We start from the raw sequence: 25,276 nt of genomic DNA, 5'->3' as shown, positions 1-25,276 counted from the left end.
AAATGTTTATTTGTGGCAGTCTGGCATTTATGGCTGCACACCTCAAGGTTTTCAGAATACAAAATCCTGGTTGCAAGCAAAAATATTATGTGTGGTGGATAACTCACGCTGCACACCACTCTGAACAAAACGTCCTCACAGTGAAACATGGTGATGGCAGCAGCATGCTGGGGGAATTCTTCACAAGACACAGGGAAGAGTCAGAGTTGGTGGGAAGACGAATGGAGTTAAATACGAGATTAAGCTAAATATGAGACTAAACAGTTAGAGCTGCAGTTTAAAGTCAGAAATGGCCCAGTCAAAGTCCAGACTAAAATCCAATTGACAATGTGTGACCAGATATTCAAACGAATGTTCTTCCATCCAAAGTGATGGAGGGCAATGCTGTAGCCGTAAGGCTACTTTGTGTTATCCTGCAAAATTCAAAGAAAAGACCCTAAAGTTTTTGCTTCCAATGTTACAAATTGAGAAAAAAAAAGTTCAAGGTAAACATTTTGCAGGGATTTGTATCTGAAGACTCCTTATAAACAAACGTCATGGTCTTAACGTATCCTGTAGGTTTTGCACAAACTGTTGATTCTTTGAGCTCTGCATTGGCAGTCAAAGCAACTCCTCAGGCCCAACATGTGTGCAGCATACACACTCCAGCTTTTTAATTGATAAGTTGTGTGTTCTCTTGTTTCCCCGGCATGGGCTAACACACTGCCTGAGTGTCCTGTCACTATTATATTACCACCACGCGTGAAACAGTGGGCTGCAGGAGGTTCAGCTTGTTGACCTTGGAACCCAGGATACAGCTCCCACCTCACACGTCTTGACTGATGTTTTCATTCCAAAGATGTTTTTATTTTTTATTTTTTCATTCCAGCCTTCTGTCAGCAAGATGTAGGTTATGCCTCAACGCACAGTAAATATCTCTTATTTGGCTTTGCCTGCATGACAAGAACAAAACGGTCTGGTATCTCTACTGACAACGTCTCTTGTTTATTTCCTGATAAATAAACTTGTTTTACTCACAACGCCATGTTAAAGTCCACAGGACTTGCCATGATTATGAGTCACAACTTTATATGTCAGGTTTATAATTTCTTGGAAAGGTTTCTGAACGTGAACAGTATTTATATTGTTTCGTGGTTAACAGGGCGAGCAGGTTGGGAGGGAATGGTTCGTTTTCTATTTAGACAAGGCGCAGGTAAGTAAGCTCAAGCTGCGCTAAACCCCTCAGCTTGACGCTAAAAGAAACACACTGTGTTGTGAGCTCTTATCAGACAAACCTAATGCAACCTTTTCAACACATTAATCCTTCCAAAGGTGAATGCATGACATTAAAAAGATCATAGTTATGTGAATATGATTTATGTAGCATCGAATATGCCAGAAGAAAGCAACTTTTTACAACCACCCAACAACACATCAGCACCATCATTTATATTTTAAGAAAACTTAAAATTTATTGTTTAACAGGCACTGACTTGTTATCACCTTGTTAGTCTGTTTGTGTGAGTTCCAGATGGCAAAGTGTTCAACTGGTGACACTTTCCTGCAGCAGGAAGCTGAACAATGGCAGTTCTAAGCATTTTGGCAGATGGTTGCGTCTCTTTGGTCATATTTTGTAAACATGTACGACACAATCTAACAACTTAACAGATGTGTTCTAAAGAAAGGCGCGGTTCAGCCTGTTATTGCAACTTATGACATATTTAAATCTGTCCTGCAGTGTACTTTTTAAGCGGCTGAAGCATTGCAGCTAGCAGCAGTATTTCCATTTGTGTAGTGATGCTGTCTGCAGACAGCTCAACACTGTTACGGTCACACCTAAGATGACACTGCAAATTAGGCTTAATGGCAAAATACACAAACTAACTTCTTTCTAAATCAAGCAAGAGCAGCTTAAATAGCTCAGCACATCCAAAATTACTCATGCTTCAAAGTCGTTTCTCCAAAACAAACACAAACTGCCATGTTTAATTATTACTGTAGTCTCAGAATTATTCAACTGCTTCAAACCAAATACTTTTAGTAACAGAGAACTTTTCTGAGCTTATGACCTGCTCCACACATGATTCATAGCCTGAAACCAGCTACTGGCGGTAATATAAGGAATATTAACTTATTCCTCATGAGTAAAGACCTCTGATTCATTGACATACTTTGATTTGTGTGCCACAAACGCTACTTTAGAAATGTCACCGATTCGCTAAACTTCAAGCACAATGACTAATCTGGAGTTTTCCGGGACTTCAGCTAAGCCTTGATGGACTTTCTGTCCTGTTTGGAGATCCAGGGATGCTCGAGTTTCTGCTTTCCACAGTTCCATGATATTCTATCCAAGGATTTCCTGAAACTTGACTGAATCCAGCTTGTTCCCTGCGTAACGCATTGTGGCTACACAGCGGCTACAAAACCAGCTTCATCAGAGCGCCTGTTGAAAGAACCCGATGGAGATGCAAAACAGAGCATGCCACAGCCACCTTGGAGACGGGGGAGGAAGTAAACTGTGGCCTGTAACTTAAAAAAAGAGGTGCAAAATTGTATGTTTCCTGCTTTTTTACAATAGGGAAGTGTGACGTGCTTTGGTTTTCAGCCCCTTTACTCTCATACCCCTTAAAAACTGAAGCTGTTCTGTGACAGTAACAGTGTCAGTAAGACGTGGCCCCTGACGTTGTCATCCACTCGTGAGCAGCTTAAGAAAACCTTGAGGTTAAGCTTCAGGTTTAGCTTTAAGAATCAGATGTGGTGCTTCTTAATCTCAACAGAATGACATAATTGATCAGTTGCAGCTTTGGAAACCAATGTAACCTGTGCCAGCCCGACCCCGGCTTCTGAAAATGAACCAGTACCCAAATCCTCATTGATTTGTGGAAGACACTAAGTGGTAGATGTGTGCTGATAAATGTGAGGTGAAGCAGCCTGCATTTTACACAAGTGAGTTAAACCAAAATGTCTTGTGTCTCCATGTTTTGTCTGGTTTTGCGGGCAATATCCCCAATGTCCTGTTGGTTGTAATGGGGGGGTGGGAGGGTCTCTTTCAACACCATGAGCCCAGAGTAATCTGCAATTTTAATCTACACCTAGGAAGTACTTTCTGAAGTTACATACTTTCCTAAAAACGTTGCTATCACTCTGGAACATGGTGGTGGATGCATCATTCTGTGGGGATGATTCTCTTTAGTGGATTTAGCAATCAGGTAAAATTGTTTGAAAACCCTGAATCCTTTTCACAATTTGTCTTTCATATAAAATTCCAGTAAAACACAGAATTATAACATAAAAATGCGAAAAAATTTCTAAACTGCATTAATACAGTACTGTATAAGTCCCCGTTTATTTACAAGTTTATAATAAATAAATGAGTTAAATCTCTCCAAATAAATAAATAATGATATTTTTCTTTTGTCACAAGGTTAGCATTTTGACTTCCTGAAGTGATCTTTCATCTTTCTCTTTCTCTTTGAGTCAGCACATCCTAACCCCTAATAATCAGAGACAAGGGAAGAAGAATTGTTGAAATCCTGGGTCACAAACTTGTCTTAGGACACAAATTACCCCTGTCCAGTCCTAATAGCTGCCGTTAATGCGCTTTCTGACTGTCAGTACTTTGGGAGATTTAAAATACACCAACAGCGAAGAGCCAGAACTTGGGCGTGCTTAAAAAGCCTTTAATCCGTTTTAATTCTATTAAGCATTGGACTACAGCTGGACGAGAGGCCAGCATACCTCCAGTGGCTAAGTCGCCAGTGGCTTGAATACACAAAGTGAAAAGCTGCTACTTTATGAAGGACAAATACATCTATTATTAGTTGTGGTAAGCTAAGATTTGTTGCAGTGTGTGTGTGTGTGTATGTGCGTGTGCACTCTGTCAAACTGTGTGGAAAACTGTATGTAGATAATCTGCAAATTCCTCAGCGTTATCTTTCTTAGACAAAAAGCATCTCACATCCAGGTGTTCCCGTCGTCCTCAGACATGCAGATGTGGCGGTGAGCTACGTGCCTTTCCCCCAAAACTTATCTGCGCTGATCTCAATCAGCTCCAGAGTCCGACTCGGTATTTCTGCGTCTGTGCCGCTTCGCGCGGTTCTAATCTTATCGAGGAATTCCCCAAAGGTGTTGTATAAGGAGGCAGCTTTAATTTTATTTTACAGCGAAGCATGCAGAAATAAATGTCTTTCACCTGTGGAGATTAGAGTTCAAATAGAACCCCCCCCCCCCCCCTCGCCCCCACCTCCTCATTTTAAATGACCACAATGGAAGGCCACTGCTCTTGTGTGCACAATCAGAGCGGAGCAAATAGCGAGACCCTTCTGACTCGACCTCGGTAATCTAAACATGGGAGAATCTGCCCCTGCTTGTTGATTCCCATTTGTTTTGAGACGGGCCACGGGGTTTTGAGCAAGACGCCTGCCACTCACAGAGCAAACGAGACGTCTGACAGGGTGTGTGAGCTATGTGCCTATGTGGAGCCTTCGTCTCACTCTGCTCATTCACACACACAATAACAGGCAGAGAAAGAGAGAGAGGCGGACGCAGAAAGACGGGTACCTGTCACACAAGCATGGGCATATGCACAAGGAATGAGACGTGTCACCGTAGTAACAACATTATGAAAGAAAACAGCTATGATCACATTCTTACCCTGTGAACTCAGCAGCTCCCCACCTGATCTGCAAGGCCTTGCAAAACTATTCAGACAAACAAACCCAGCTCTATGTTCATCGCCCTAAACACACACACAATCATCCACTATACCTTTGGTTAGTCTCACATACTGTCTCAATAAAAAGCACAGGGCCTTTTGGGATGCGCTGTATACTTCCATCTGTTCTGCCACACGCTCCAGGACTTTTTCCCGTCATTACTGGTTCACCCTTAGTTTAGCGTTACACTCACAGGGCCATTACCGGGGCCCTCCTTCCTCCTCTTTTTGCTCTCTTTGTTTGATCTGGGCTGCTTTTTATTCTCCCCCAGTATGCTTGGAAGTGAACTGGAGAGAGAAAGTGGTGAGGGGGGAGAAAAAAAAGAAAGAAATGAAAGAAAATGCCTCAAACGTCCTAACCTGTGTCGCGCTAAGCATCTCCATGGTAGCATGACCCCCCCTGAAACAGCCCATCGTGCTCCACTGCACTTTAAAAGAAGTGCAGGGAAGGGGCAGAGCAAGGAAGGGTGTGAAGGAAAGAGAGGGAGTCCAGATAAAGAAAACTGCAAACAGAAGTGGAGAACAAGGCTCTAAACTTAACACATGGCTATATCGCTTATCACTTCTGCTTTTATGTTTTGTTCCCCAAAACATGAAAGCAGCTTCCTGCACGGAAGTAATTTAAAAGCTGTTTACTGACTAATTTGCATCAGTCAGTAAACAGCTTTTAAGATGATTAAATAAATGATTGAAACCAGTTATGCTCAAGAAAACCAAGAGAGCCTCCACCGGGCAAGTATTGTTGAAGTTTGAACAACTCAACGAGACATCAACCAAACCAGAAAAATGTCAATAACCAAAACTATTTTTATAAATAAGAAAAATAAATATTATTTACACAGCAGCAAATATTGCTCAGATCATTTCTATGTGGGGTTTGAATGTTCTTCTCTCTCTGGATATGAGATTTTTTATTAACTGTAAGCAATCGTTAACATCAACAGAAATCCTTCAGATATTTTCCCTTTGTGACTAATAAATTTACACACATGAAGATTTATTTCACTTTTAAACTGATGAATTGCAGAAATCAATCATGTTTTCTAATATATTTTCAATTATTACACCACATGAATGAAGCAGCAGTGACAATACAAATAGACTTAAAACTGCAAAATTGCTGCAACTTTCCAAACTAAACCTTGATAAACATTCTTTTATTCATTGTCTTGTTTTTAATCTCTGTAAACCTGTCTATATGAAATGTTTTTGTAAATAAGGTTGATTTAAATTTGTTTTTCTGTCATATTAACTGGTTTTCTTGCTAACAGTGTTTTTTGTTTGTTTTGAAAAGGATTCTGATTTGCTGTTTCTGATTGGCCCATTGTATTTTGCCTAACACCGTATTTTGCAACAATACAGCAGGCAGACATGGGAAAGAAAATCGTGCTTCACATTTCCTTCTTCCAAAAATAACAGACAGCAGGAAAAGTTGAAAACTGTTGACATTCACTTTAATGGTTTGGTTGGGATTTTTTTCCTTTTTTTTTTTTTTTTTTTTTGAGTACAGTGGTTATTTCTGCCTGTGCGGCATTCACAGATATAGACATAAACAAATAACAATAACTGGGAACGCAACACGTATAGCTTTGTGATAATAACTGTGGCTCAGTCTAGTTGTTACAAAAGGCACGAGAGCGACACTCTGCACCTGTACATACACTTACACAAACAAGTAAAATCTGTCCAAGACTCGGAACTAATACTTTTAAAATTCTGTGTGGTTCATAAAATGACAGCTATTTACATACAGTTTGCACAAATAGAATCTTAAGACAAAATCATAGTATGAGTTTGAAGTTAAGAATAATAAACACTGATTATTCAGTTGTAATAAAACATTTAACATAGATTATAATTAGAAGGTTATCTACGGTCAAGTGCTATTAATTTTGATATACAGGAGAGCAACGTCTCCTGCCTCAGTGGCATAAATCAAGGTGCAGCTTAGAGATTGGAGTCCGGGGGCAAAAGCCAGAGGTTACAAAAAATTCAGTCAAGCCTCCACCTTCTGAGAAAAGTGGTTAGTACAAAAAAAGTGGTGTTGCAGAAGAAGAGCCAAAACCAACTCGGCTACTTCTACGAGAACGATAACATTGTATTGTATTGTACTGTATTGCAAACACACTGGGAATTGTTTTAGTCGAGGTGATGCCAGGCAGCCTGAGGTGGAAAGTGGCCCATCGTAGCACCGGAGGTAAAGATGGTCCCACACTTAAGCAAGTGCTCGTTGGTCATCTCTGCTAGTTCTGCTGACTTGTGCAAAGCGCTCTTCACATCTGAAGTGGTGCGGTGCTCTACGTTCAAAGCTGCTGGTCGATATTTTCCCAGTTGAACAGAGAAGCATAAAAATAAAGAGGAGGCTGGTATTTTCCCATGGATCACTCGTGATCAAAGAGTGATTAGGTGTGCTCTGAAAGCCAATGCAAACTCTAAAACCCTCCTCATTTTTGGAAAAAAACAACAAAAAAAAGATTTAAAAAAAAACAAAAAACGTTTAACATTAGCAGCTTATAAAATCATGATGTGGAATATGTATATATCTTATATTCATATAAAAAAATATCTGAAATATTGATTCTTTTCACTGGGCAGGTTTTACGTACCGCCGTATGAGCCTGTTGAATTTCACGGGTGTGTGAACGTGTTACATGAAAGTACGTCAGCATGTGAATGAGTATGTCAAGATGTATAAGCTTGCGTTAGATTGTGCTCTATCACATCCTTGTCTTGAAATGATTCCCTTACTTTATATACTAATGTTTCTCTTTTCAACATCTGTTGCTCTTGCTTTATTGCAGTCCATCCCCTCTTGTTTGTCTCCTGACACCACCTGCTAGCAAACCGTTTGCTGGCTGGACAGTGGACTCTCTAGGCACACGCTTGTTGGAGACATGTCTGAACGGGTGCAGGGCTTGAACATGGACGAGATGTGAAAAGCCTGCAGGCAAGAGAACCAAAAAAAAGAAAGAAAAAGAAGCGCGTCAGGAGATATACACAAACCCCACATGAGAGAGCAGAGTGAGGCGGTGGAACGAGACTACTGTTCAACCTAACTCCTCGAAAGGAAACAGAAATTCATCCTGCAAGGAGGAAAGTCTGAACATACCACCCAGTATGCAGTGAGTCCCCCTTGTATGAAGCCGGTGAGGACATCAGTGGGGTGGTGGCGGTAGTCGGAGATGCGACTCAGGCCTGTGTAGATGGCCAGCATCACTAAGAGGAACTGCACCAGCGGACGCAATAATCGAGCTCCTCGCCACGACAGCCTAGCCTGCAGGTAGAACTGCAAAAAAAAAAAAAAAGAAGAAGATAAATACTGTTATTATACAATCACCACACTATTAATATATGCTTGTGTGCTAATGCATGCCCCAAACACATAAAACTGTGATTATGTTTAATGACTAAAGTTCTGCAAAAGGAGACAAAGTGCTTTAAGTGAAAGATGAGCATCCGCTCCATCTGCAACCCAGAGGGAAAACAGAAACTTGGCGTGACGCCATAAACAGTTCTTATGCCGTGTCCCATCCCTACGTTCATCAACCATATCGGCGCTGAAGGGAAAATAGAAATTTGCAGATTCCAAATATATTTAAGTGCGATGTTGAGGAAGGAAGAGCTTTATAAAGTTATCTGTGGTCTGTCTGGGCTTATCAGACAACAGGGCCCACATTCCTCCAGGAAAGTCGACCTTCGTTGGGTTTTTCTCAACTTCCCACTGTGAGCAGGTGTTACTCCCACAGCTTTGTGCACAAGCAGCTGGCTGCAGTCCGAGAGGCATGTACCTACAGGCCTGAGTCGTCTACACATTATTGAAACATTAGGAAGAAGCAAGCCAATGTGCAAAGCTGTCTGTCGATCTGAACACCTCTTATTATTCTTTTTATTTCCTGTTGTTTCTCTTTTCCAGTAGTCCTGTTACAGCTATCAGCTTCATCACCTTGTAATGGATATGTATGCAGTATAACTGTCAAATTCACGAGAAAATTTATATAGATCTTTACTTTTTATATATATATATATACACAGCCTTCCAGAAACAATACTTTTTTCTATATCTTTTATAAAACAATGTATGCACCTCCACTTCTTCTCCCATGATGGAAATAGGGTTTGATCTAACCCTGTTTCTCCTGAAGCCTACAATCATATCCTTGGTTTTGTTCACGTTCAAGATGAGATGACTGTTCCCACACTATGTCACAAAGCGGTCCAGCAGTTTTCTGGACTCAACTTCTTGTCCATGTCTGACACACCCGACGGCTACAGAATCAGAAGTATTTCTGAAGATGACAAGAGTTGGACTTGTGCTGGAAGCATGAAGTGTAGAGAGTGAAAAGGAACGACGAGGATACTGTCCCCTGTGGTGCGCCTGTGTTTCTGACCACCTGGTTAGACACACTGTCCTTCAGTCTCACAAACTGTGGTCTGTTTGTCAGGTAGTCATTGACGGCCTCCACCTGTGTCCTCTGAAGTTTCTGATGAAGCACATCAGGTTGAACTCAGTTAAATGCACTGGAGAAATTAAAGAACGTGATTTTTCACAGTGTTGCCTCCTATTCCCAGGTGACAGTGGGTTTGTTGAAGCAGATGAATGATGGCAACTCCAACTCCACGGCAATAAGCAAACTGCAGGGGGGGGTCCTGAAATGTCTTGTCTGCTTACTCAGGTGGGCCAACCGGAGTCTCTCCAGCACTTTCATGATGTGGGATGTCAGTGCGACTGATGAATGATGGGTGAGTTTTCTTCTGTACTGCAACAAGACAGGACGTCTTCCACAACTCTGGAACCTTCTTCTGGATCAAGCTAAGGTTGAAGAGGTGTTGCAGAATAACACAGAGCTGCTCTGGCCTTCAGGACTCTCAATAATTCCCCTGAAGAATATTTTTCTTCTGCTCAGTAGCTCCTTCAGGCTGGTCACTCTTCGTCTCTACTTAGCCAGAAAGAAATGTTGAAAACTTTACTTTTCTAGGCCCCTTTTAAAGAAAAAGTCGTTGAAAGTCAGACTTGGTTAGACCATTTGAACCAAACCACTTTTCAACCACATTTAGACATCAATAGACTTCTTTATGTGAAAGTAATTTTCAACTTTAATTTCTCAGCCACAGTTATGGGTTGTTTGGATGGAAGAAAATGTTTTTTTTATTATTTCAGGGCGACTTCTAAAGGTAGTTGGTAGCACTGGGTTTTATTTAGGCCTATCAAATGATTTTACTGGTAAGAAATAAAAAAAAAAAAAGAAAAACAAATTTTTTTTTTTTTTTTTTTGCCCACGTCATACATAGACCAACATAAAGATCACATAAAATCCCAGTTAGACACACTGAAGCTTTCTTTTCCAGCGGCATAAAGCAAATGAATGAAACATAAGAGAGGCTACTTTGTGCATGGAAATATTTAGGTCATCTGAAATGATCAATTATGGATTAATTATGGGTAATACACAAGGAATGTGGACACTGTATGGATGATGACAGGCTTTTGTCTCCCTCTAACTGTCACTTCTCTCTCACAAAGCAGCCATGAGCGCTGGGCAGTGCATTCAAAGGGAGAGAGATGAAGAGTTGGAGGGAGGGGGTCGGAGGAGGGGGTTTAGAGGGTGTCTATTGCTGAAAGAAGCCTGTCGATCTCTCAGCAGGCACTTTCAGCCCTCCACCCCCTCTGCTAAATGAGAACCACAACAAGGCCTCCTCTGTTTGTGGAGTCTCTTCATCTATTCATGCTCCCAGTGGAAAACAGCCTCCCTCGTTCTCCAGCCCCCACCATCTCTCTCCGTCTCTCCAGCTCTTTCGATCTGAGGCAGGATGCATGTTGGGAGCTGCCGCTCTCAAACATCCCCTCCTTCACAATCAGGAGTTGATGTATTAAACAGCACATGCCTGTCGGTGTTTGTTCATCTGTGTTGAGATGATTCATGAATACTCGCAAATTTGGTTCTCTAGCCTCAATGGATCAGTACTTCAAAGTTTTATTTCGCTAAAGAGAAAGTTGGAGCTGCAGCACTTGGGAGGAAAAAAAAACTCCTTTAGTAATTGCAGCATATATGCTCGTAAGTGAAAGTGAAGGTCGTGTTTGTGATTAGCTTCTTGGAAAATGTGTCTGTAAAGCACTTACTGCCAGATAGAGCATGGTGTACATGGCAAAGGAAGCGTGCCCGGAAAAAAAGGACTTCCTGAAAGAGAAGATTAATAAAAGATGTCACATGTTACACATTAACTGCTTGAGTTAACCAACACCATGACCCACCCTTGGTTAGCACTTTATCACTGAGCACAAAGAAAATAAAGAAGAAACATAGACACACACCTTGCCTCTACCACCAGCTTGTCATGGCGTGGATTGCATTTGACCTGACTGACGTAGCTGCCACGAGTGCAGTTAATGGATTCGTATGTGATGTTACACACAGAGAGGAAGTTCGGCCGCAGGCGCCCCACACTGAGCTTGGCCATGTTTGTGAGAGACTGCCCCACACAACAGCCAAACAGGAAGCTTCCCAGTTCCTTGTACAGGCACGACACGTAGTGGTTTCTAACAAAAGCTCGTGAGAGCACGCCTCGAAAGCGCACACGGTAGCACTCTCCCAGAGCAATCTGGAACAGAAACAGCAGAAATTGGTTTGTTAATGTCACGCCGGACAAGTGGGTGGAAAAAAAAACATGAGGAACTTATATATGCGCGGCCTTACTGTTAAGCCGGTGATGGCGATGCCGCCTGCGATGAGCAGGGTGTCGGGGATGGCCTCCGTCTCCAGGTATGGATAGGTGATGCTGTCGTCTCCGCAGAAAAAGCCTCGTTCATACGGAGTCACTGCCTTCAATTCACATGCAAAAAATGGGATGGAAGCTGATGAGAGAAGAAAAATTAAAAAAGGGTGAGGATCGCGAAGCAGACAAAAACAAAAGATGACTTGATGAATGTCTGAGTTGTGGTTTGTGAGTAAAGGATCACAGAGACAAAAAGAAAGAGAGAGGGGGAGAGAGGGGAGGGGGGGCAGCCTTATGCAGACACAATTCTGTTGGCAGCATAAAAGGCTGGCTTTCTCCTGACTTCTGTCATGAGATACAGGTAAAGTAAGGAGCGATATCATGTATCAGGCATTTGGGTACACAATCTGGTGAAAGACATTCCACTCATAGCCTCATCAACCTGGATGCAGCTATTGGGAGCAGGAAGAAGGAAGAGGACTGACAGACAAAGACTCGGAAAAACGAGCATGGCACTGGTTCAGAAGAAGTGGAAAATCCAAAAGAGGAAGGAGGAAGAGGGCATTACAGAGCACAGTAACAAAAACCGGAGAACTTCAGAGAGCAAAAAAGAACAATGAATTCACTCTTCAAAGAGATCTAATTTTAAACCAGTAATGAGTAATCATCTAACCTGACTTTTCAGCCTGGTAAATGATTATCAAAACGGAGGTCAAAGTCTAACTTTTGCAAAACAGACAGCCCAGTCAGACGGTGAAAGTTAAAAGTTGTGCAACGCTTCAGTGATAAGAGCGGCAATGCTGTTTCAGTACGCCACGCCATCCACCAAAACACTAAAAAACTAATGAATGCACTTTTAAACTAATAGCCAATAACCTTGTAAAGGCTTACCCAGAATCCTCCATTTCTTTATCCCATGTCCCCCCGTTCCCCTGTGGAATGCAGTGAGAACATGGGACTAATCATTAACCTCTGCCTCTCCTTCTCATCCCAGGCCTGCTCGCTGGTTGGAACGCGCCCAGGCCAAAAGCGCTGCTCCTGCCAGGGAATCTTTCAGACTACGTGACTTTGTAGTGCACAGGATATACACTTTAAATCCGGGCAAGAGAAACAACAAGCAAACACACCCTCCAACACACAAACAGCGGTCTGAAAACACGCATCTAAGGTTTAAATATAATCCGTTTAGCCATTGTCAGGTATTGTATTGTCTTCATTCAGCCCTTTCACGTCAATTCAACAGCACTCTCACTGTACAGATAAACAGTTGCCATGGCAATTATCTTCTTCTGCCACTTAAAATTCGGAATACTCCTGAGACTAAACTCTCATATTGCACGATAACGTGATTTACAAAGGTCTGCTACAGTCAAGATTAACTGGTTGAACTCTGTTCAAAGTCAAGTTGCCCTTACAGAAAGACAAAACAGAGCCATGTTTAGGAAGTTTAGCATGGAAGCAGAGAGGAAAACCCACAACAGACAGATAGCAGGGGCCATGACGCCAACAAAGAGAGGGAGACAGATAGGAGGCACCTCTCATCTGACCCCAATCTCTCACTCATCTCATTCAGTCACCACATGCATACACACACCCATACACCTCCCACAGGTATCCTTTCATCATTTATGTTCAGCTTTTGTTTTGACCTCTTTGATTTTAAATCATGTAAAGCGGGTGAAAACACTAGGCTTTAACCGTAAATTGATATGCATGTACTTTATTCCATATTTAGAAATCCTATAAATCTTGAGAGGCAGAGCTGCTTAAAATGTGTAGCGACCACAGAGGTTTCGCAACCCTGACAGACCACACAGAAAAATCTTCCTAATGTTCGGCAAACAACTTGGACTTCTTCACATTTTATGCCGCAACCACCAACCTTGGTGTTGTGTGACAGATCAACTCAAATTAATCCATAACTGTTAATTGGAAGGAAAATGATAAATGACCTCAAGATGTTTTTAACAATTAATAATCTGAAAAGCTTGCAATAATATTCTACCTATAATTCTACCTAATAATTTTCAAGTATTGCAAAAGATTCTTAATTTGATTTCGGTCTCAGCTCATGGGTTTCGTCTGGGCCGTTCTAATACACGAACATGCTTTGATCAAAGTCCTTTGTGGCTCTGACTGGATGTTTGATGTTGTCCTGCCTGACGGTGAACCTGCAGCCCAGTCTCAAGTCTGCCACAGCTTTCTTCCAGTGTTTTAACTCAATTCAACTCTGATCAAATTCTCTGTCCCCTCAGCAGAAGGGTATCCCAAGAGCACGATGCTGCCACCAGGTATTACCAAAGGGATTGTGGGATTCAGGTTATGCGCTGTGTTAAGTTAAGCAACAAAGTAACAAAACCTAATGTAAAAAACATTCATGAACTTGTTTTTCAGGCAATGTATCCTAAGAGGTATTAGCGTAACAGAAAATGTTATATTAAATAGCAGACTCCTAATTATTGGAAACTGAAACAGGAAATTGTTTGAGGAAGGGTGTCCTGCTTGCTTTTTGCTATTGGAAATTTATATTTAATTCAGACATTTCAGTGTGTGTTTCTCCGTTGCAGTCAGTTTAATCTACAACAGTCTAGCTTAAGACTGGATGCCAACAGTAATTTGTATCCCCCAACAGTTCACAACAATTTGCTATGCTGCTAAGAACGTTTTAAACGATATTTGGGAACAGGATTTGTCCTCTTAGATAGTCACCATTTGAACATAACCGACGTATGTTAAGCATAACTGAGGCAGTTTTGTGACAAACAGAGACACAGGCTTTTTGCTCGTCCATGAAATCCATTAGCATCCCCTTTCGGACGCCTCATCGGGTTTTACGATAGAGCCAGTCCTTTTTCAGCAATCAATATGTTGCTGCATTGACAGAGAGATAATGGATAGGCCCACCATTAGGGTCCAAACACGGTGCTGTTACAGAATGAACATGGACTTTTTAAGGGATCATTTTCATTGCTCAGTGTCTAATGGGACCCGTGAAATGCTGAGCCAGACAGAGGTATGTTTTATCATCCAGTGAGTGGCAATGAGAATGGCTGGTGCTATAGCCCTGTTTCTGAGTATGGTGCAACTTGCCTCTAATATACATTAAACAGTATTAACAGTAACATGACGCAAGTCACTCCGGCTTCAAATCAACCACAAAAGTTACCTCCATCACCCAGTGATTCACATTCAAAATTAGTTAATCAATAAAAATAGAACATAAACCAAATGCACAGGCCTAACCGCGCATTACAAACTCTTGTTTGCTTTGCAGCTACACAAGCTGTTTTCACAACAAGGCACAAAAACCCTCCAGAGACTGTCACATCATCTATCAGGCAGCTGTGAGCCAACCTCTGCACCTGGCCTAGGCATGCTTAAAAGAAAGCCAGAAAAGGAGGGCCTGTGAGGAAACCGAGAGGAGGCAGAGAAGTGGTTCAGCTCAAACAGCCGAACCAAAATGTGCTGCTCTCTGGGCCTGGCTTTAGAGCCAGAATTCTTTCAAATAGTCAAAAGGGACAGAAAAGAAAGAGGGAGAAGAAGGAGGGGAGACGAGCCCCATTCTGAGAAACTCTTCTGGTTCTAATTTACACATCTATGACCACGGTGCAGAATGAGCTCACTGTGAGAGGAGAAAAACAACAACCAACAACAAGAAAATAAGGAAGTAATTAAAGATTGCGAGCAAAAAGTAAGTAAATTATAGTTATTCTCTGTCATGGAGTGTCAAAGTAAAAACAAGGCTAAAATGGGCAGCCAGGGGTAAGATTATTGATGATTTGGGCAGTAATGGTTGTGTGAGAAAAAAAAATTCAATAGACAGAGTAATGAAAGATGCAACAAGGGCTTCTCCAAGAGCAGCAGCACACGGAGGCGATTAGTGGCGGTTCTGGAATGTGAGGGTCAGGGATCTGGGCTCTGCTGGGACCCGCTCTGTAAACACGACCCCGCCTCAGCTAAGAGAATACCCCTCACATGCCTACAGAGATTCATATACACTTTAAAACCCACAATTACATACAAATAAGCTTAAACCCACAGACTAATAGACAACTAAACACACCACCAGAGCAGAAAGGGAAAAGAATCACTCAGAATGAAAACAACTCATCAAAATATACAATGCCAATGGAGTAATCTAAAAAAATATACAAGGACATGCTGTACATTCAAGGCGCTCTTATAAAATCACATGCCTAGATAACCTTGGTGTATTCTGCTTCTATTTGTTATACAGTCCATCCAACCTCACAGATAAGGGACACAGCCTGAAGCTAGATCTAAGCAGCAGCAATGGCCACCTGTATTATTGCACCCAGTAGCACAGGCTTGGATCAGCTTTTGCCCTTTGACAAAAGTGAAGGACACACAATTAGTGACCTGTCAACACAGGTCTATCTGGCCTGCAGCTTGGGACTGAGCAATGCAGCCACCCTGACGGGTGGTCCATCTCCTGTTGGCCTTTGACCAGCTTACACGTACCAACGTATTCTACATAAATCTTCCAAGCTGCTTAATTTTCTTCTGGCCAACCCTTTAAAAAGAGGCAGAAAAAAAATGCTGGGTAGCAAAATGATGCATTGACATATTCTGAGGCTTTTATGGCCACAATAATCCCCAGTAACAATACAAGGAGCAGCCTGACGTCTTCCCTAATATGTCGATGAACAGCAGCGAGGGTTTTTGCTTGTGATGCCGGAAAACTGGCATCCAAGTAATCTCTATAAAGTCTGAGCTAGGTCTTTTGTGGCAATGTGAGAAATTATGTTTCACTCTCACCACCAATTAAAGCCCAATGACATTATGCAATTGCCAGCAGACAATGTCCTGCCCTGTTCTTTCTTGGTGACCCAGTTCAGGTGATGGACAGGCGGGAGAACAATTAAACTCCTGCTGCACTGACACGTTCTCTATTTTCCCTTCTGATGTATTTTGTCTGCCCCAATGGCACCACAAAGAGATTTATCACCGAAGAACAAAGAGGTCTGAGGAGTCACAACAGACTCATATCCTGAACCCTAAGATACCATCAACGTCTTCTGCAGCTGGACCCAAAGCAAGAATCCCTCTCTGCTTCATTTATCATCATGCATCTTATGGGAGACAAGAAAATGCCCAGAGAGAAAGACAGTGATTCAGCACAAGGCACCAGTCTAGCTAAAAACAATGATATCACTGGCCTAAATCAATAAACAGACATACAAGAAAAATAAACCACAACTATTTCTACCTGGATTTAACTTGCATTACAAATCCACCATGCCCTTTAACACCTTTATTGTTGCCACTGGCCAGAGGAGACATGCTACCCACAGCTGCTTCTGTTCTTTTCACACTTCAATGCCCGACTTCCTGGAGCCCAGTTTCGGTGCTAAGGGTATGAGTGGAGTGTCATGCATGTCTGTCTGTCTTATTCAGCAGGAACAAAAGGGACATGTTCCGACTGTATGCATTTTGGAAACCTTCAAGGTGTTCTTTGGAGGGCTTTTGTGGTGAGAGGGTAAGGGTGCACACAGAAAGGTGAATGGTGGCAATGTGAAAACAAGACAGGCTGGTGGATTGGATGACAGAAAATGCATTTATTATGAAGTTGAAAAGAAGTGACAGTACTATATATTTGGAAATAGGTGTATGTGGATGGGTATGTTGGTCAGTTCTAATTTAAATGGAAACTTGCTGGAAGAACAACTTTCGACAGAAGCCAAAAGTGGACTGCATGCCTTATGTTGACCTGAAATCAAGTGTCAAATCAAAAGAAGAAATGGTTGGAAGTTCTTGATACACCAGCCTGTTGACTCAGACAGAAACTTGATGGGTTTACACAGACCTAGTGACATTTTGGCTATTAGCAGCCTGACACTCTTCAGGGTTCATCTGACCTGAGCAGAGATAGTCATTGCGAGGGAAGGACAAACCAGCGGCATAAGATAAGTAGTTGTTGTGTCTTATCTAAGAGGTCTGTCAAGGTTATTTTCAAAGGAGGAGAGCAGTTCTTGTGTGTGAACAGTCCAACCTGGGTGTGGTGACTTAAAGGGAAAGACATACTTTATAATAAACATTACACATCTCATGATGGCAAGATGAAAGTTTGTTTAAACAGAAGAAGAAGAGCCATTACTTTTGAAAGACTCAAAGGCAGTGCTTTTGCTTGTAATCAAAGTCAGGTGGAAAACTTGGTGGAGACCCCTCTCCAGACCGATTCCAACTAACGAGCGCTGAGGTTTGAAATGCTGCACGGATCTTCGTTCACTCATTAAGGCTAATACCAATAAACCACCAAAGGGATTTGTGGAACTGTCATCTAGACTGCAGCTGTCTCATTAAAATTACATTTGAAGCTTTCGGCAGCCAAAATTGTTTTTTTTTTAGTATTCCTTACTGAGATATAAACAGGCAGCTGTGTATAGGATCCCACAGGTACCAAAGGTTGAACCTTTGCCCTTTATTGTAGATCTTCATCTTGTATCCTTCCATATCCCTCCCAAAGGATGTCAGCTCATACAGGCTTTCACTTGCCCCTCAGCCTTTAGGCAACTGAGACATTTCTCAGTCCGGTAACATACTAACAAGAGAACGAAGCAATACAGTAAAGTGCAGTGCAGTGGATGGTAGTCTTTCTGGAGAAAGGAACTCTTAATGGATTCCTGAACCCTGACCGTGCTGTCAAATGGAAAGAAGATGCATTGATACACTAATAAGAGGCAGTATGCAGAGTCACTTCTTCCACTGACTAATGATTTGACTGAGCCACTTTTTAATAGCTCTCCATCTGTCAGCCCCAGAGTGATGCCAGTTTGTTCCATAACTTCAGGGAGTCAGGGCCCAAGACGTTCAGAAAAACAGGACCGGCAAATTTGTCAACAAACAGCAAGCACATGGCCGCTGTAGTAACGTTGGAATTAGAAGCCATATGACTCATGCACTTTTACACACAAGCACACCCACACACACACACACACACACTAAATTACACACATTGCAAGCTATTTAATATTCCTGAGCAGGCACATGCAAACGTGCTGTGACGCGTTGGCCTCCAGCCGTCTTACTCACTCGGCAGCTTTCTCTGTCAAAAGACGAGGAATAAAACCTTCTGGCATAAAGCCGCCCAAAACACATAGAGATGTAAAAAACAGAACACACTTGGACCACTGATTTTACTTTCGGGACACCTGAACTGCTAAAATAAAGTTTGCTTGAAGCAAAGAGAGGGACAAAGAATATGTTGTGTAAGTGGAGATACGGTCGAATGAACAAGCTCTGCTTGAATCCTGATTTCTATCATAGATACTGGCCATCTATGGTCGCAGCATGCTGCTTCACGTCTTGGAACCAAATCTTGCTTTGCACAATGAAGATAATCTGAATACAGCTTTCTTTTACTTTTCAGCTGGGAAACACATTCTGCTGCAAAACTGTTTTTTTTTATTGCCTTTCATTTTGTGAATCTAGCTAAGACAAACCACAGCCATGTCTTTTTCTGTACTTCTGCCTCTTGTGCGTATCAAACATGTGAAAAGAACACAGGTCAGTGTTTAACCTCTAGAAGAAGGTCAAGCCTAGAGGCATTCCTAATGGTCCAGTATAAGCTTAGAGGAGGACTCCTAATGCCACCTTCATTTATTGCCCAATTATCCTTGAATTATCCTTGTGAGAGGCTTTATTGGGGTGATGACAGGGAGAAGAACACCAAATGCAGGTGGAAAGCTGTGAAAAGACAGGAAGACCTGTCCATGCTTGCTCTTTAGAAATGACAAACACCCAAAATGTGCTGACCTCTTAAAGTTTGGACCCTAAATCTTAGCCCCAGCCACAGGGTGCAGATTTTGTCAGCTCTGTTTTAGTCTGAACCCCACAGTCTCAACAGGAATGCATACATATACTTAAGCACACGAGTAAACACTTGACTAAACTCAGGCATTTGCATTCTGCAGCTTACACAAGGAGAGCCGAGCTGATCCAGAACAATCCATCTTTATGAAGCAAGCATTATGTGCATGTCTTTGCGGCCTGTAACCAGCCCTGCCTTATAACTGAAGAATAACAATTTTCAGCAAACCTGGTGTTGAGTAAGAATCAGGTAGACTGTGTCAAAGCCTCTGCTTATTTTGTCAATAACCCTGAAGACTAGAAATGTAACCACATCATAGAAACTTTATGTTACCACATTGAGCTAAACTTTAGAGGAAAAGCCCTAAAAGCCTCAGAAGACTTAATCACTCTTCAGGTGATCACATAATTATGATGACGCCTCAGGGTGAAATTCCCCCATCCAAAGCACGAATAATACTCCAGGTCAACTGTCTGTGAAGATCTAACGAATGTGTTTTAGGGGGATTTTCTTTTTTTTCTCTTCGTCAAAGAAAAGCAGCCTGTGAAATGAAGAGTCCGATTCATTTCCAATAAGTGGGGCCATTCACTTCCAAATGCCAGCAGATGAGTCAAAGTTCAGCAACTGCTGTCAGCAAGCATGCTGGTTACCAGGACAAAGACAAGGATGAATCAAACAGATGATAGACAGTAGAGCTAATAATATCATTTATTACCGATTGTGTGTTATGGTGTGGTGATTTAAAGGCGCTCACTTCAGCATGCAAAGAATTTGCAACTTCACAAGAAGAGGTCGCACTGTGGATCTGATGCTAGCTAGGCTTCGCAACAAAAATCTCTCAAACAACTCAAGAAAAACACACTTTAATGCATTTTACTAGCAATTTATCCAATAGAGCCGGGGCTTTCAATAGATTTCACTGATGCTCACTCAAAGATTTTTTCCTACAGCAAAGATCCTGAATATATCTAGTTATACACATGAAATGGGAAAACTCATTCCAAACACGCCTGTTTTTCAGATTAATAGTACCTTTGAAAAGCACAATGTTTAAGCAGATATTTAAATTATTTTAGTTAATCTCACATTTGTATGTTAAAAACATTGTTTCATTGGTCTGATGTAATATTCTAATTCTAAATGCCATGTTTTCATTAGGTGCAAGTGGAAAATCATCATAAATAACATAAACATAAAAAACATCAGACTGCAATTGTTCTACATAATGTGTGAATAGAGTTAATAGTATAAATAAACCTTTGTATGATATACGGGCCTGTATAAAATACAGATCAAAAGTTTGGAAGTATGGCCAGTACTGATCAAGAAAAACCGAAATACCAGATAAAAATGTATTCTGATAGGTCACTCTATAAATTGTAATTTATTTTTAGAGCCACATATGATATGATTAATTACAGCGTGTTTAGTATCACAATTGCAAACGACTGTTTTAACGCATTATTTGCGGGGCTGTAGAAGACAACCTGCCGTGATTACCATCCACTCTGGCCATAAATAATAAATGTGTCTTAGTGATCACAACCACAAGGTTCAGGGGGAGAGATGGGGACACTGTGGTGATGGAAAAACAAAAAGAGAACAGACAAAAATGTGGGGTAATCATAATCAAACACAACATTCACCAATTATGTCGCGAAGCTATGTTTTCCTACATTTGATCTTGCTTCCAAACACTTGAGTATCATCTGGTGAAATTGTTTCTCTTTTTCAGTAATAACGGTAAAAGATGAAAAAGGCACAACAAATATAAAGTACCTGCTTTTTGGAAAGAATAAATCTAAATGTGTTGTTCAAACTGTTTCTCCCACAAGTTACTTTAACTAATACAAATAGAGAAGATTTGCACACTTCAACAACTGTTGACTTTGTTTTTACATGGACACAAAATCCTTCATGTCTACATACTAGTGAATCTGTCAAACTATGTTTTGTGACGACTACATTCCTGTGCCCCACATTTAGATTAAGGCGCATATGTTGTTAAGTTTTGTTGTTGCAAAGTTTACTGCTCTGGTCTCTCTCCAAACAAATGACACAGATTTTACATTGTAAAACTAATCCTAGCCCATGAAGAAAATGTGTTCTTCCCAAAGAAAGGCTGCAGCCAAGCAGCAGGTACAAAAGTCTGTGCAGCGTTTCATTTTTCTAAGAAGGCCAAGTATGGATCTGGGAATTATACTACATCCAATTTACGCTGCAATTTTTCTGCAGCAAGTTGCCGTCTACCAAACATCAATGCATGTATCTCAATCCAAAAACCTTTAAGGATAAAAATTTAGAAGAAGCTCTGCGAGAATGAAAGCCGCATGGTCAATTGGAGTTTTAGCAGAGCTGACCTTTCCTCTACTGAGTGATGATGACGGGTGTCCAACCACTTTCGGAACCAGCTGTTAAGAAGCGTGCTAAGTGAAAAGCTAATTGCATACCTTTAGGGTTAAGAATTGTGTGTCACTGAATCTAAGAGCCTCACAAAGCAGTTTTGTTTGTCTCTTTATTTTTTACACTTCAACTGCCAACGAGCAGACCCGTTGGTCTGCCTTGACGGGTTCTACCTCTCCCGTGTTTGCTAGTTAAACGAATCATCACTTACTCACACATCAGTTCTCTGTTCCCTGTGTTTGTCACAAAGAAATGCAGAAACCAATCTACCCTTTCAACCTTTAGAATTACCAAGCAGCACTCACTACCAACCACTCCGAGGTTAAGATTCAACACAGAGCCAATACGCTTTGAACCTACAGACGCAAAGTTTTGAACCAGCTTGAAATGCATCCTTAAAACTTTTACTTTGTGTTCTTGTGAACATCAGCCGTGTAATCTCATTTCTTAGTAAAAGGAATAGTAACTTAAAGGAAAGTAAAAATGTAAACATATTTATATTTCATCACGGTTTATAAAAAGGAATGAAACTTTAAAAAAAACACTGACATTACGTTATTATATTTTGTGTCCAGATGAACAAACTTACTCTAAGTTTGATGCAGCATTCTCACATTCCTATTTGCTTTATATCCTTTCAACGCATGTTTGAAAAGTTCAGTTCAGTCTAAGTACAGCAATAATAGTTCTGATTATGTGGCTTTTAAGACTGTTATAAAAGCCTCATCACCTGTGCTCTTCCAGCCAAACATAACAGCACTGAATCTTGATCCCATCAAAAGAAAAATCCTAAATAAACACGTCTGTTTGTACACGTAGATTGGTATTACAACTATGACTGTTTACATCTGCTATTTTGTCTGAACATGAAGCAGGCAATGGTTTCTGTTTCGAGACAAGACAGGTATGCTAGAACATTAATACGGAAAGTCGTTTGTTGTTATTTGCGTCCTAGGTAAGGCTATTATTGTTTGACATCCACATTTCATAATAGCTCATTTCTACTGTTCCCATATCATAATTAAGCCCTGGCAGAGGTTCCCCAATTATTATACTGGTATTAAGAATTATTTTTGTGCTTCTGCCAGCTAATTTATCACATAATAAGCCTAGAAAATTTTTCAGCTGTGCATGGTAAATTACTTGGGGATAACGTTCAGTAATCCTGCAGTGAGACAGACTAAAGAGCTCGGTGAGGAGGGGTAATTTTCAGCACGAGAACACAAGCACGAGGCATGTTTTCATCCTAATTCCCACGTTCTTGTCCCGGGAACTTTGTGGGGTTGCCATGGGAACAGATGAATTCTCGGGACAGCTCTGCTGCTGCCAGATGACCACCCCCTTCCCACCCCTTACCCCTGCCCTGGGCCGTACCTCCTTCCCTCTCTCCTGCCCTCCCTCTTTCTCCCCCACGTGAGTTTTCTTCCTCTTGGAACATTTTCCACGTCTGGAACTTCTGGAAAACAGTTTTGCAGCTGTGTTAACTTTACCAAATTCCCATTTGATGTCGCTGCTTTCCTTTCTCCCCGAAAAGCAACTTTATTCCTAGCATGCACGTGAGAGTTTTGAAAAGAAAGAAAGTTGATCATCAATTATATGTTTTAAGAAGGCCTACGAAAGCAGTGACTTCTTTCGGCTTATGAGTTAGACTTGAATAAACTGCTTACCAACACAGAGACATATAACATCCAAGCCGACAAGCATCTTCCGCTTGGTACAGAACGAGCCCTGGTCTTCGGGCTGGGTGAGGAAATGTATCCCTGCGCCGTTCTCCCTCCCTTCCCCGGAGCCTCCGCTGTCAGCCAACCGCAGCTGCAGCTCTGCGTCCCGGGGCAGCGTGCTGCAGTGCGTCCCGCTTGAGTTTAACTTCTGCATGTCTGGTAAAGTTTTTTTTTCCTTTATGTATATACGTAGGTATAACTTTAAGAAAAAAAAAAGTTGAAGACAAAATAATTGCAGTCAGTTCGTCCTGTCGCAACTAGTCGGCGAGTGAAGAAAATTCCCCAAACTGTTCAGTGCGTCCGTCGGTGCAACAGATCCATGTCAGCTGAAGTTTGACAGCAGCAGCAGACCTCGGTCACCAACTGATCGACCGCTCCCCTTGAGGCAAAGTTTGTCATCAATAAGAAGTACAGGACGTGGGTAAAAGAAGCTGAGGAATCAAGCAGAGACCCGGAGGGAGCAGTACTCTCTAGATTAAGTTCACAACACATTTCTGAGTGGAAGCATGTTGTTCTGCTCGGTCCCTTGAATCATAACGACTTGAAGTTCTCACAGTGCTCCTCCCCTTTTATTTTGTTGGGCTCAAAACCCAATTACTGCTCATACCTGTTTTCTGTGAGCTGTTGCAGCTCTGGGTCTGAAATCGAAAGGGGCTCCGTCTGCAGACCCTGAAAATCGATGCGTATTGATCAGACTGTAACCCACATGTTACCCCCGCCCCTGACCTCCCCGCTGTTTGTCTGCTTCCATCCACTCAGATATTTCCTGAGGCGTTAAACTGTCCCACCCAGGTCAGGACGTGCCCCACTTACAGCTCCTGTTCTGTTCCACTAACAAACTCATAAAAGGACACTTTGTTTACAGCACATCGTTCAACTATGCTGTTCCTAATGTGCAAGTGGCTGCTGAGCTACGCTGTTCTGTACTGCCGTTGAGGAAATAAACCACGTTTTACAGTAAAAAAAAAAAAAAAAAAAGGCTATGTCCTTTCACAGATGTCTCCAATAAGTAACAGAGTAAATACAAAAAGCTATTCTGAAATGGTGATTGCATCTGTTGAAGGTAAAGTAAACAAACCAACCTGATCCTATGTGGAATTTCTTTTCCCCGTTTTGTTGAATCATGAATTAATTATGATTAGCATTTTTTTGCTTTGCTTTGACCCGCCACACCCAGGCCCGATTACTGCCTGACTTGTGAAATCATGAAACCCCTTTAGCAGAAACAACATGATTTACACACATCAGTCTGGAAGGAGCAAAAAGCTACTTCAGAGACTTTTGAGAGTCCAGGGAAGCAAAGTGAGAGCAATAAGTATTGAGCCACCCTACCACAATTACTCCATGGCGCATTGACAACTCAGCCAGGAGTTCATGAAAGAACCCAGAACAACATTGAAAGGATTGCAGCTCAAAATAAAGAATCACATTTGACATAATTGGCTTCCAGGGAGCAGTTACTTGGAAAATCCACCACTGACTCAAAAAAAAAAAAAAAAAAAAAAAAACACAGCGACCAGTCTTAACATTTATTTAGCATAAAAATATATTTTAATAAAGTGTCATTATTGCATTATTTTGGAAATAATGACACTTTAATGCAAAGTTGGGACTTTTAATGGACTTTCAAGGCAACTTTTAAAGCAACTTTGCTTTAAAAGTGTCAATGACACTTTATGGCAACATTCATAAAGACTCTTTCATGTTCCTGAGAGGCATTATTTCATGTTTATGACAGTGTCATGTCAGTCTTATGCACACCCCATCAAATAAAGTGTCTTTTTAAGAAGTACATAGCAGAGACAGCTAGACATGTCTTTTGCAGCGTGAAGGCCTGGGGCTTTGCTGCTTCAGGAACTGTGACTGATGGGAACCAAAAACAGGCTTTTGTTTTAGATTGACATAGTCCAAGTCTGA

General features: G+C 41.5%; 1 protein-coding gene across 1 annotated transcript; it reads right to left on the bottom strand.

Moving 5' to 3' along the window:
* Positions 1–6,130: 6,130 nt before the first annotated feature.
* On the bottom strand, positions 6,131–24,455 carry ppap2d (phosphatidic acid phosphatase type 2D). The gene is made up of 6 exons (XM_015002294.2): positions 23,306–24,455; positions 11,386–11,543; positions 11,004–11,290; positions 10,812–10,869; positions 7,803–7,979; positions 6,131–7,634 (listed from the first exon to the last, which is right to left on the bottom strand). Exons 1-6 carry the CDS (start codon positions 23,511–23,513, stop codon positions 7,530–7,532), a joined length of 993 nt encoding a protein of 330 aa, XP_014857780.1. The 5' UTR covers positions 23,514–24,455; the 3' UTR covers positions 6,131–7,529.
* Positions 24,456–25,276: the final 821 nt, after the last annotated feature.

The sequence above is a fragment of the Poecilia mexicana genome, unplaced genomic scaffold (assembly GCF_051168715.1).
Source record: "Poecilia mexicana isolate PSO_F unplaced genomic scaffold, ASM5116871v1 scaffold_8, whole genome shotgun sequence".
NCBI classification, from domain to species: domain Eukaryota; kingdom Metazoa; phylum Chordata; class Actinopteri; order Cyprinodontiformes; family Poeciliidae; genus Poecilia; species Poecilia mexicana.
The sequence above is the reverse complement of the archived record's forward strand: the minus strand, read 5'-3'. Positions and strand labels throughout refer to the sequence as shown.

Bases quoted from the DNA above. Each gene is read 5' to 3' on its own strand.
- ppap2d (XM_015002294.2), bottom strand. From the start codon at position 23,513: ATGCAGAAGTTAAACTCAAGCGGGACGCACTGCAGCACGCTGCCCCGG. The intron at 11,291-11,385 runs GTAAGGCCGCGC...TTTCTGTTCCAG, and splicing joins TCGCCATCACCGGCTTAACA to ATTGCTCTGGGAGAGTGCTA. The intron at 7,980-10,811 runs GTAAGTGCTTTA...TTTTTTTTGCAG, and splicing joins ACACCATGCTCTATCTGGCA to TTCTACCTGCAGGCTAGGCT.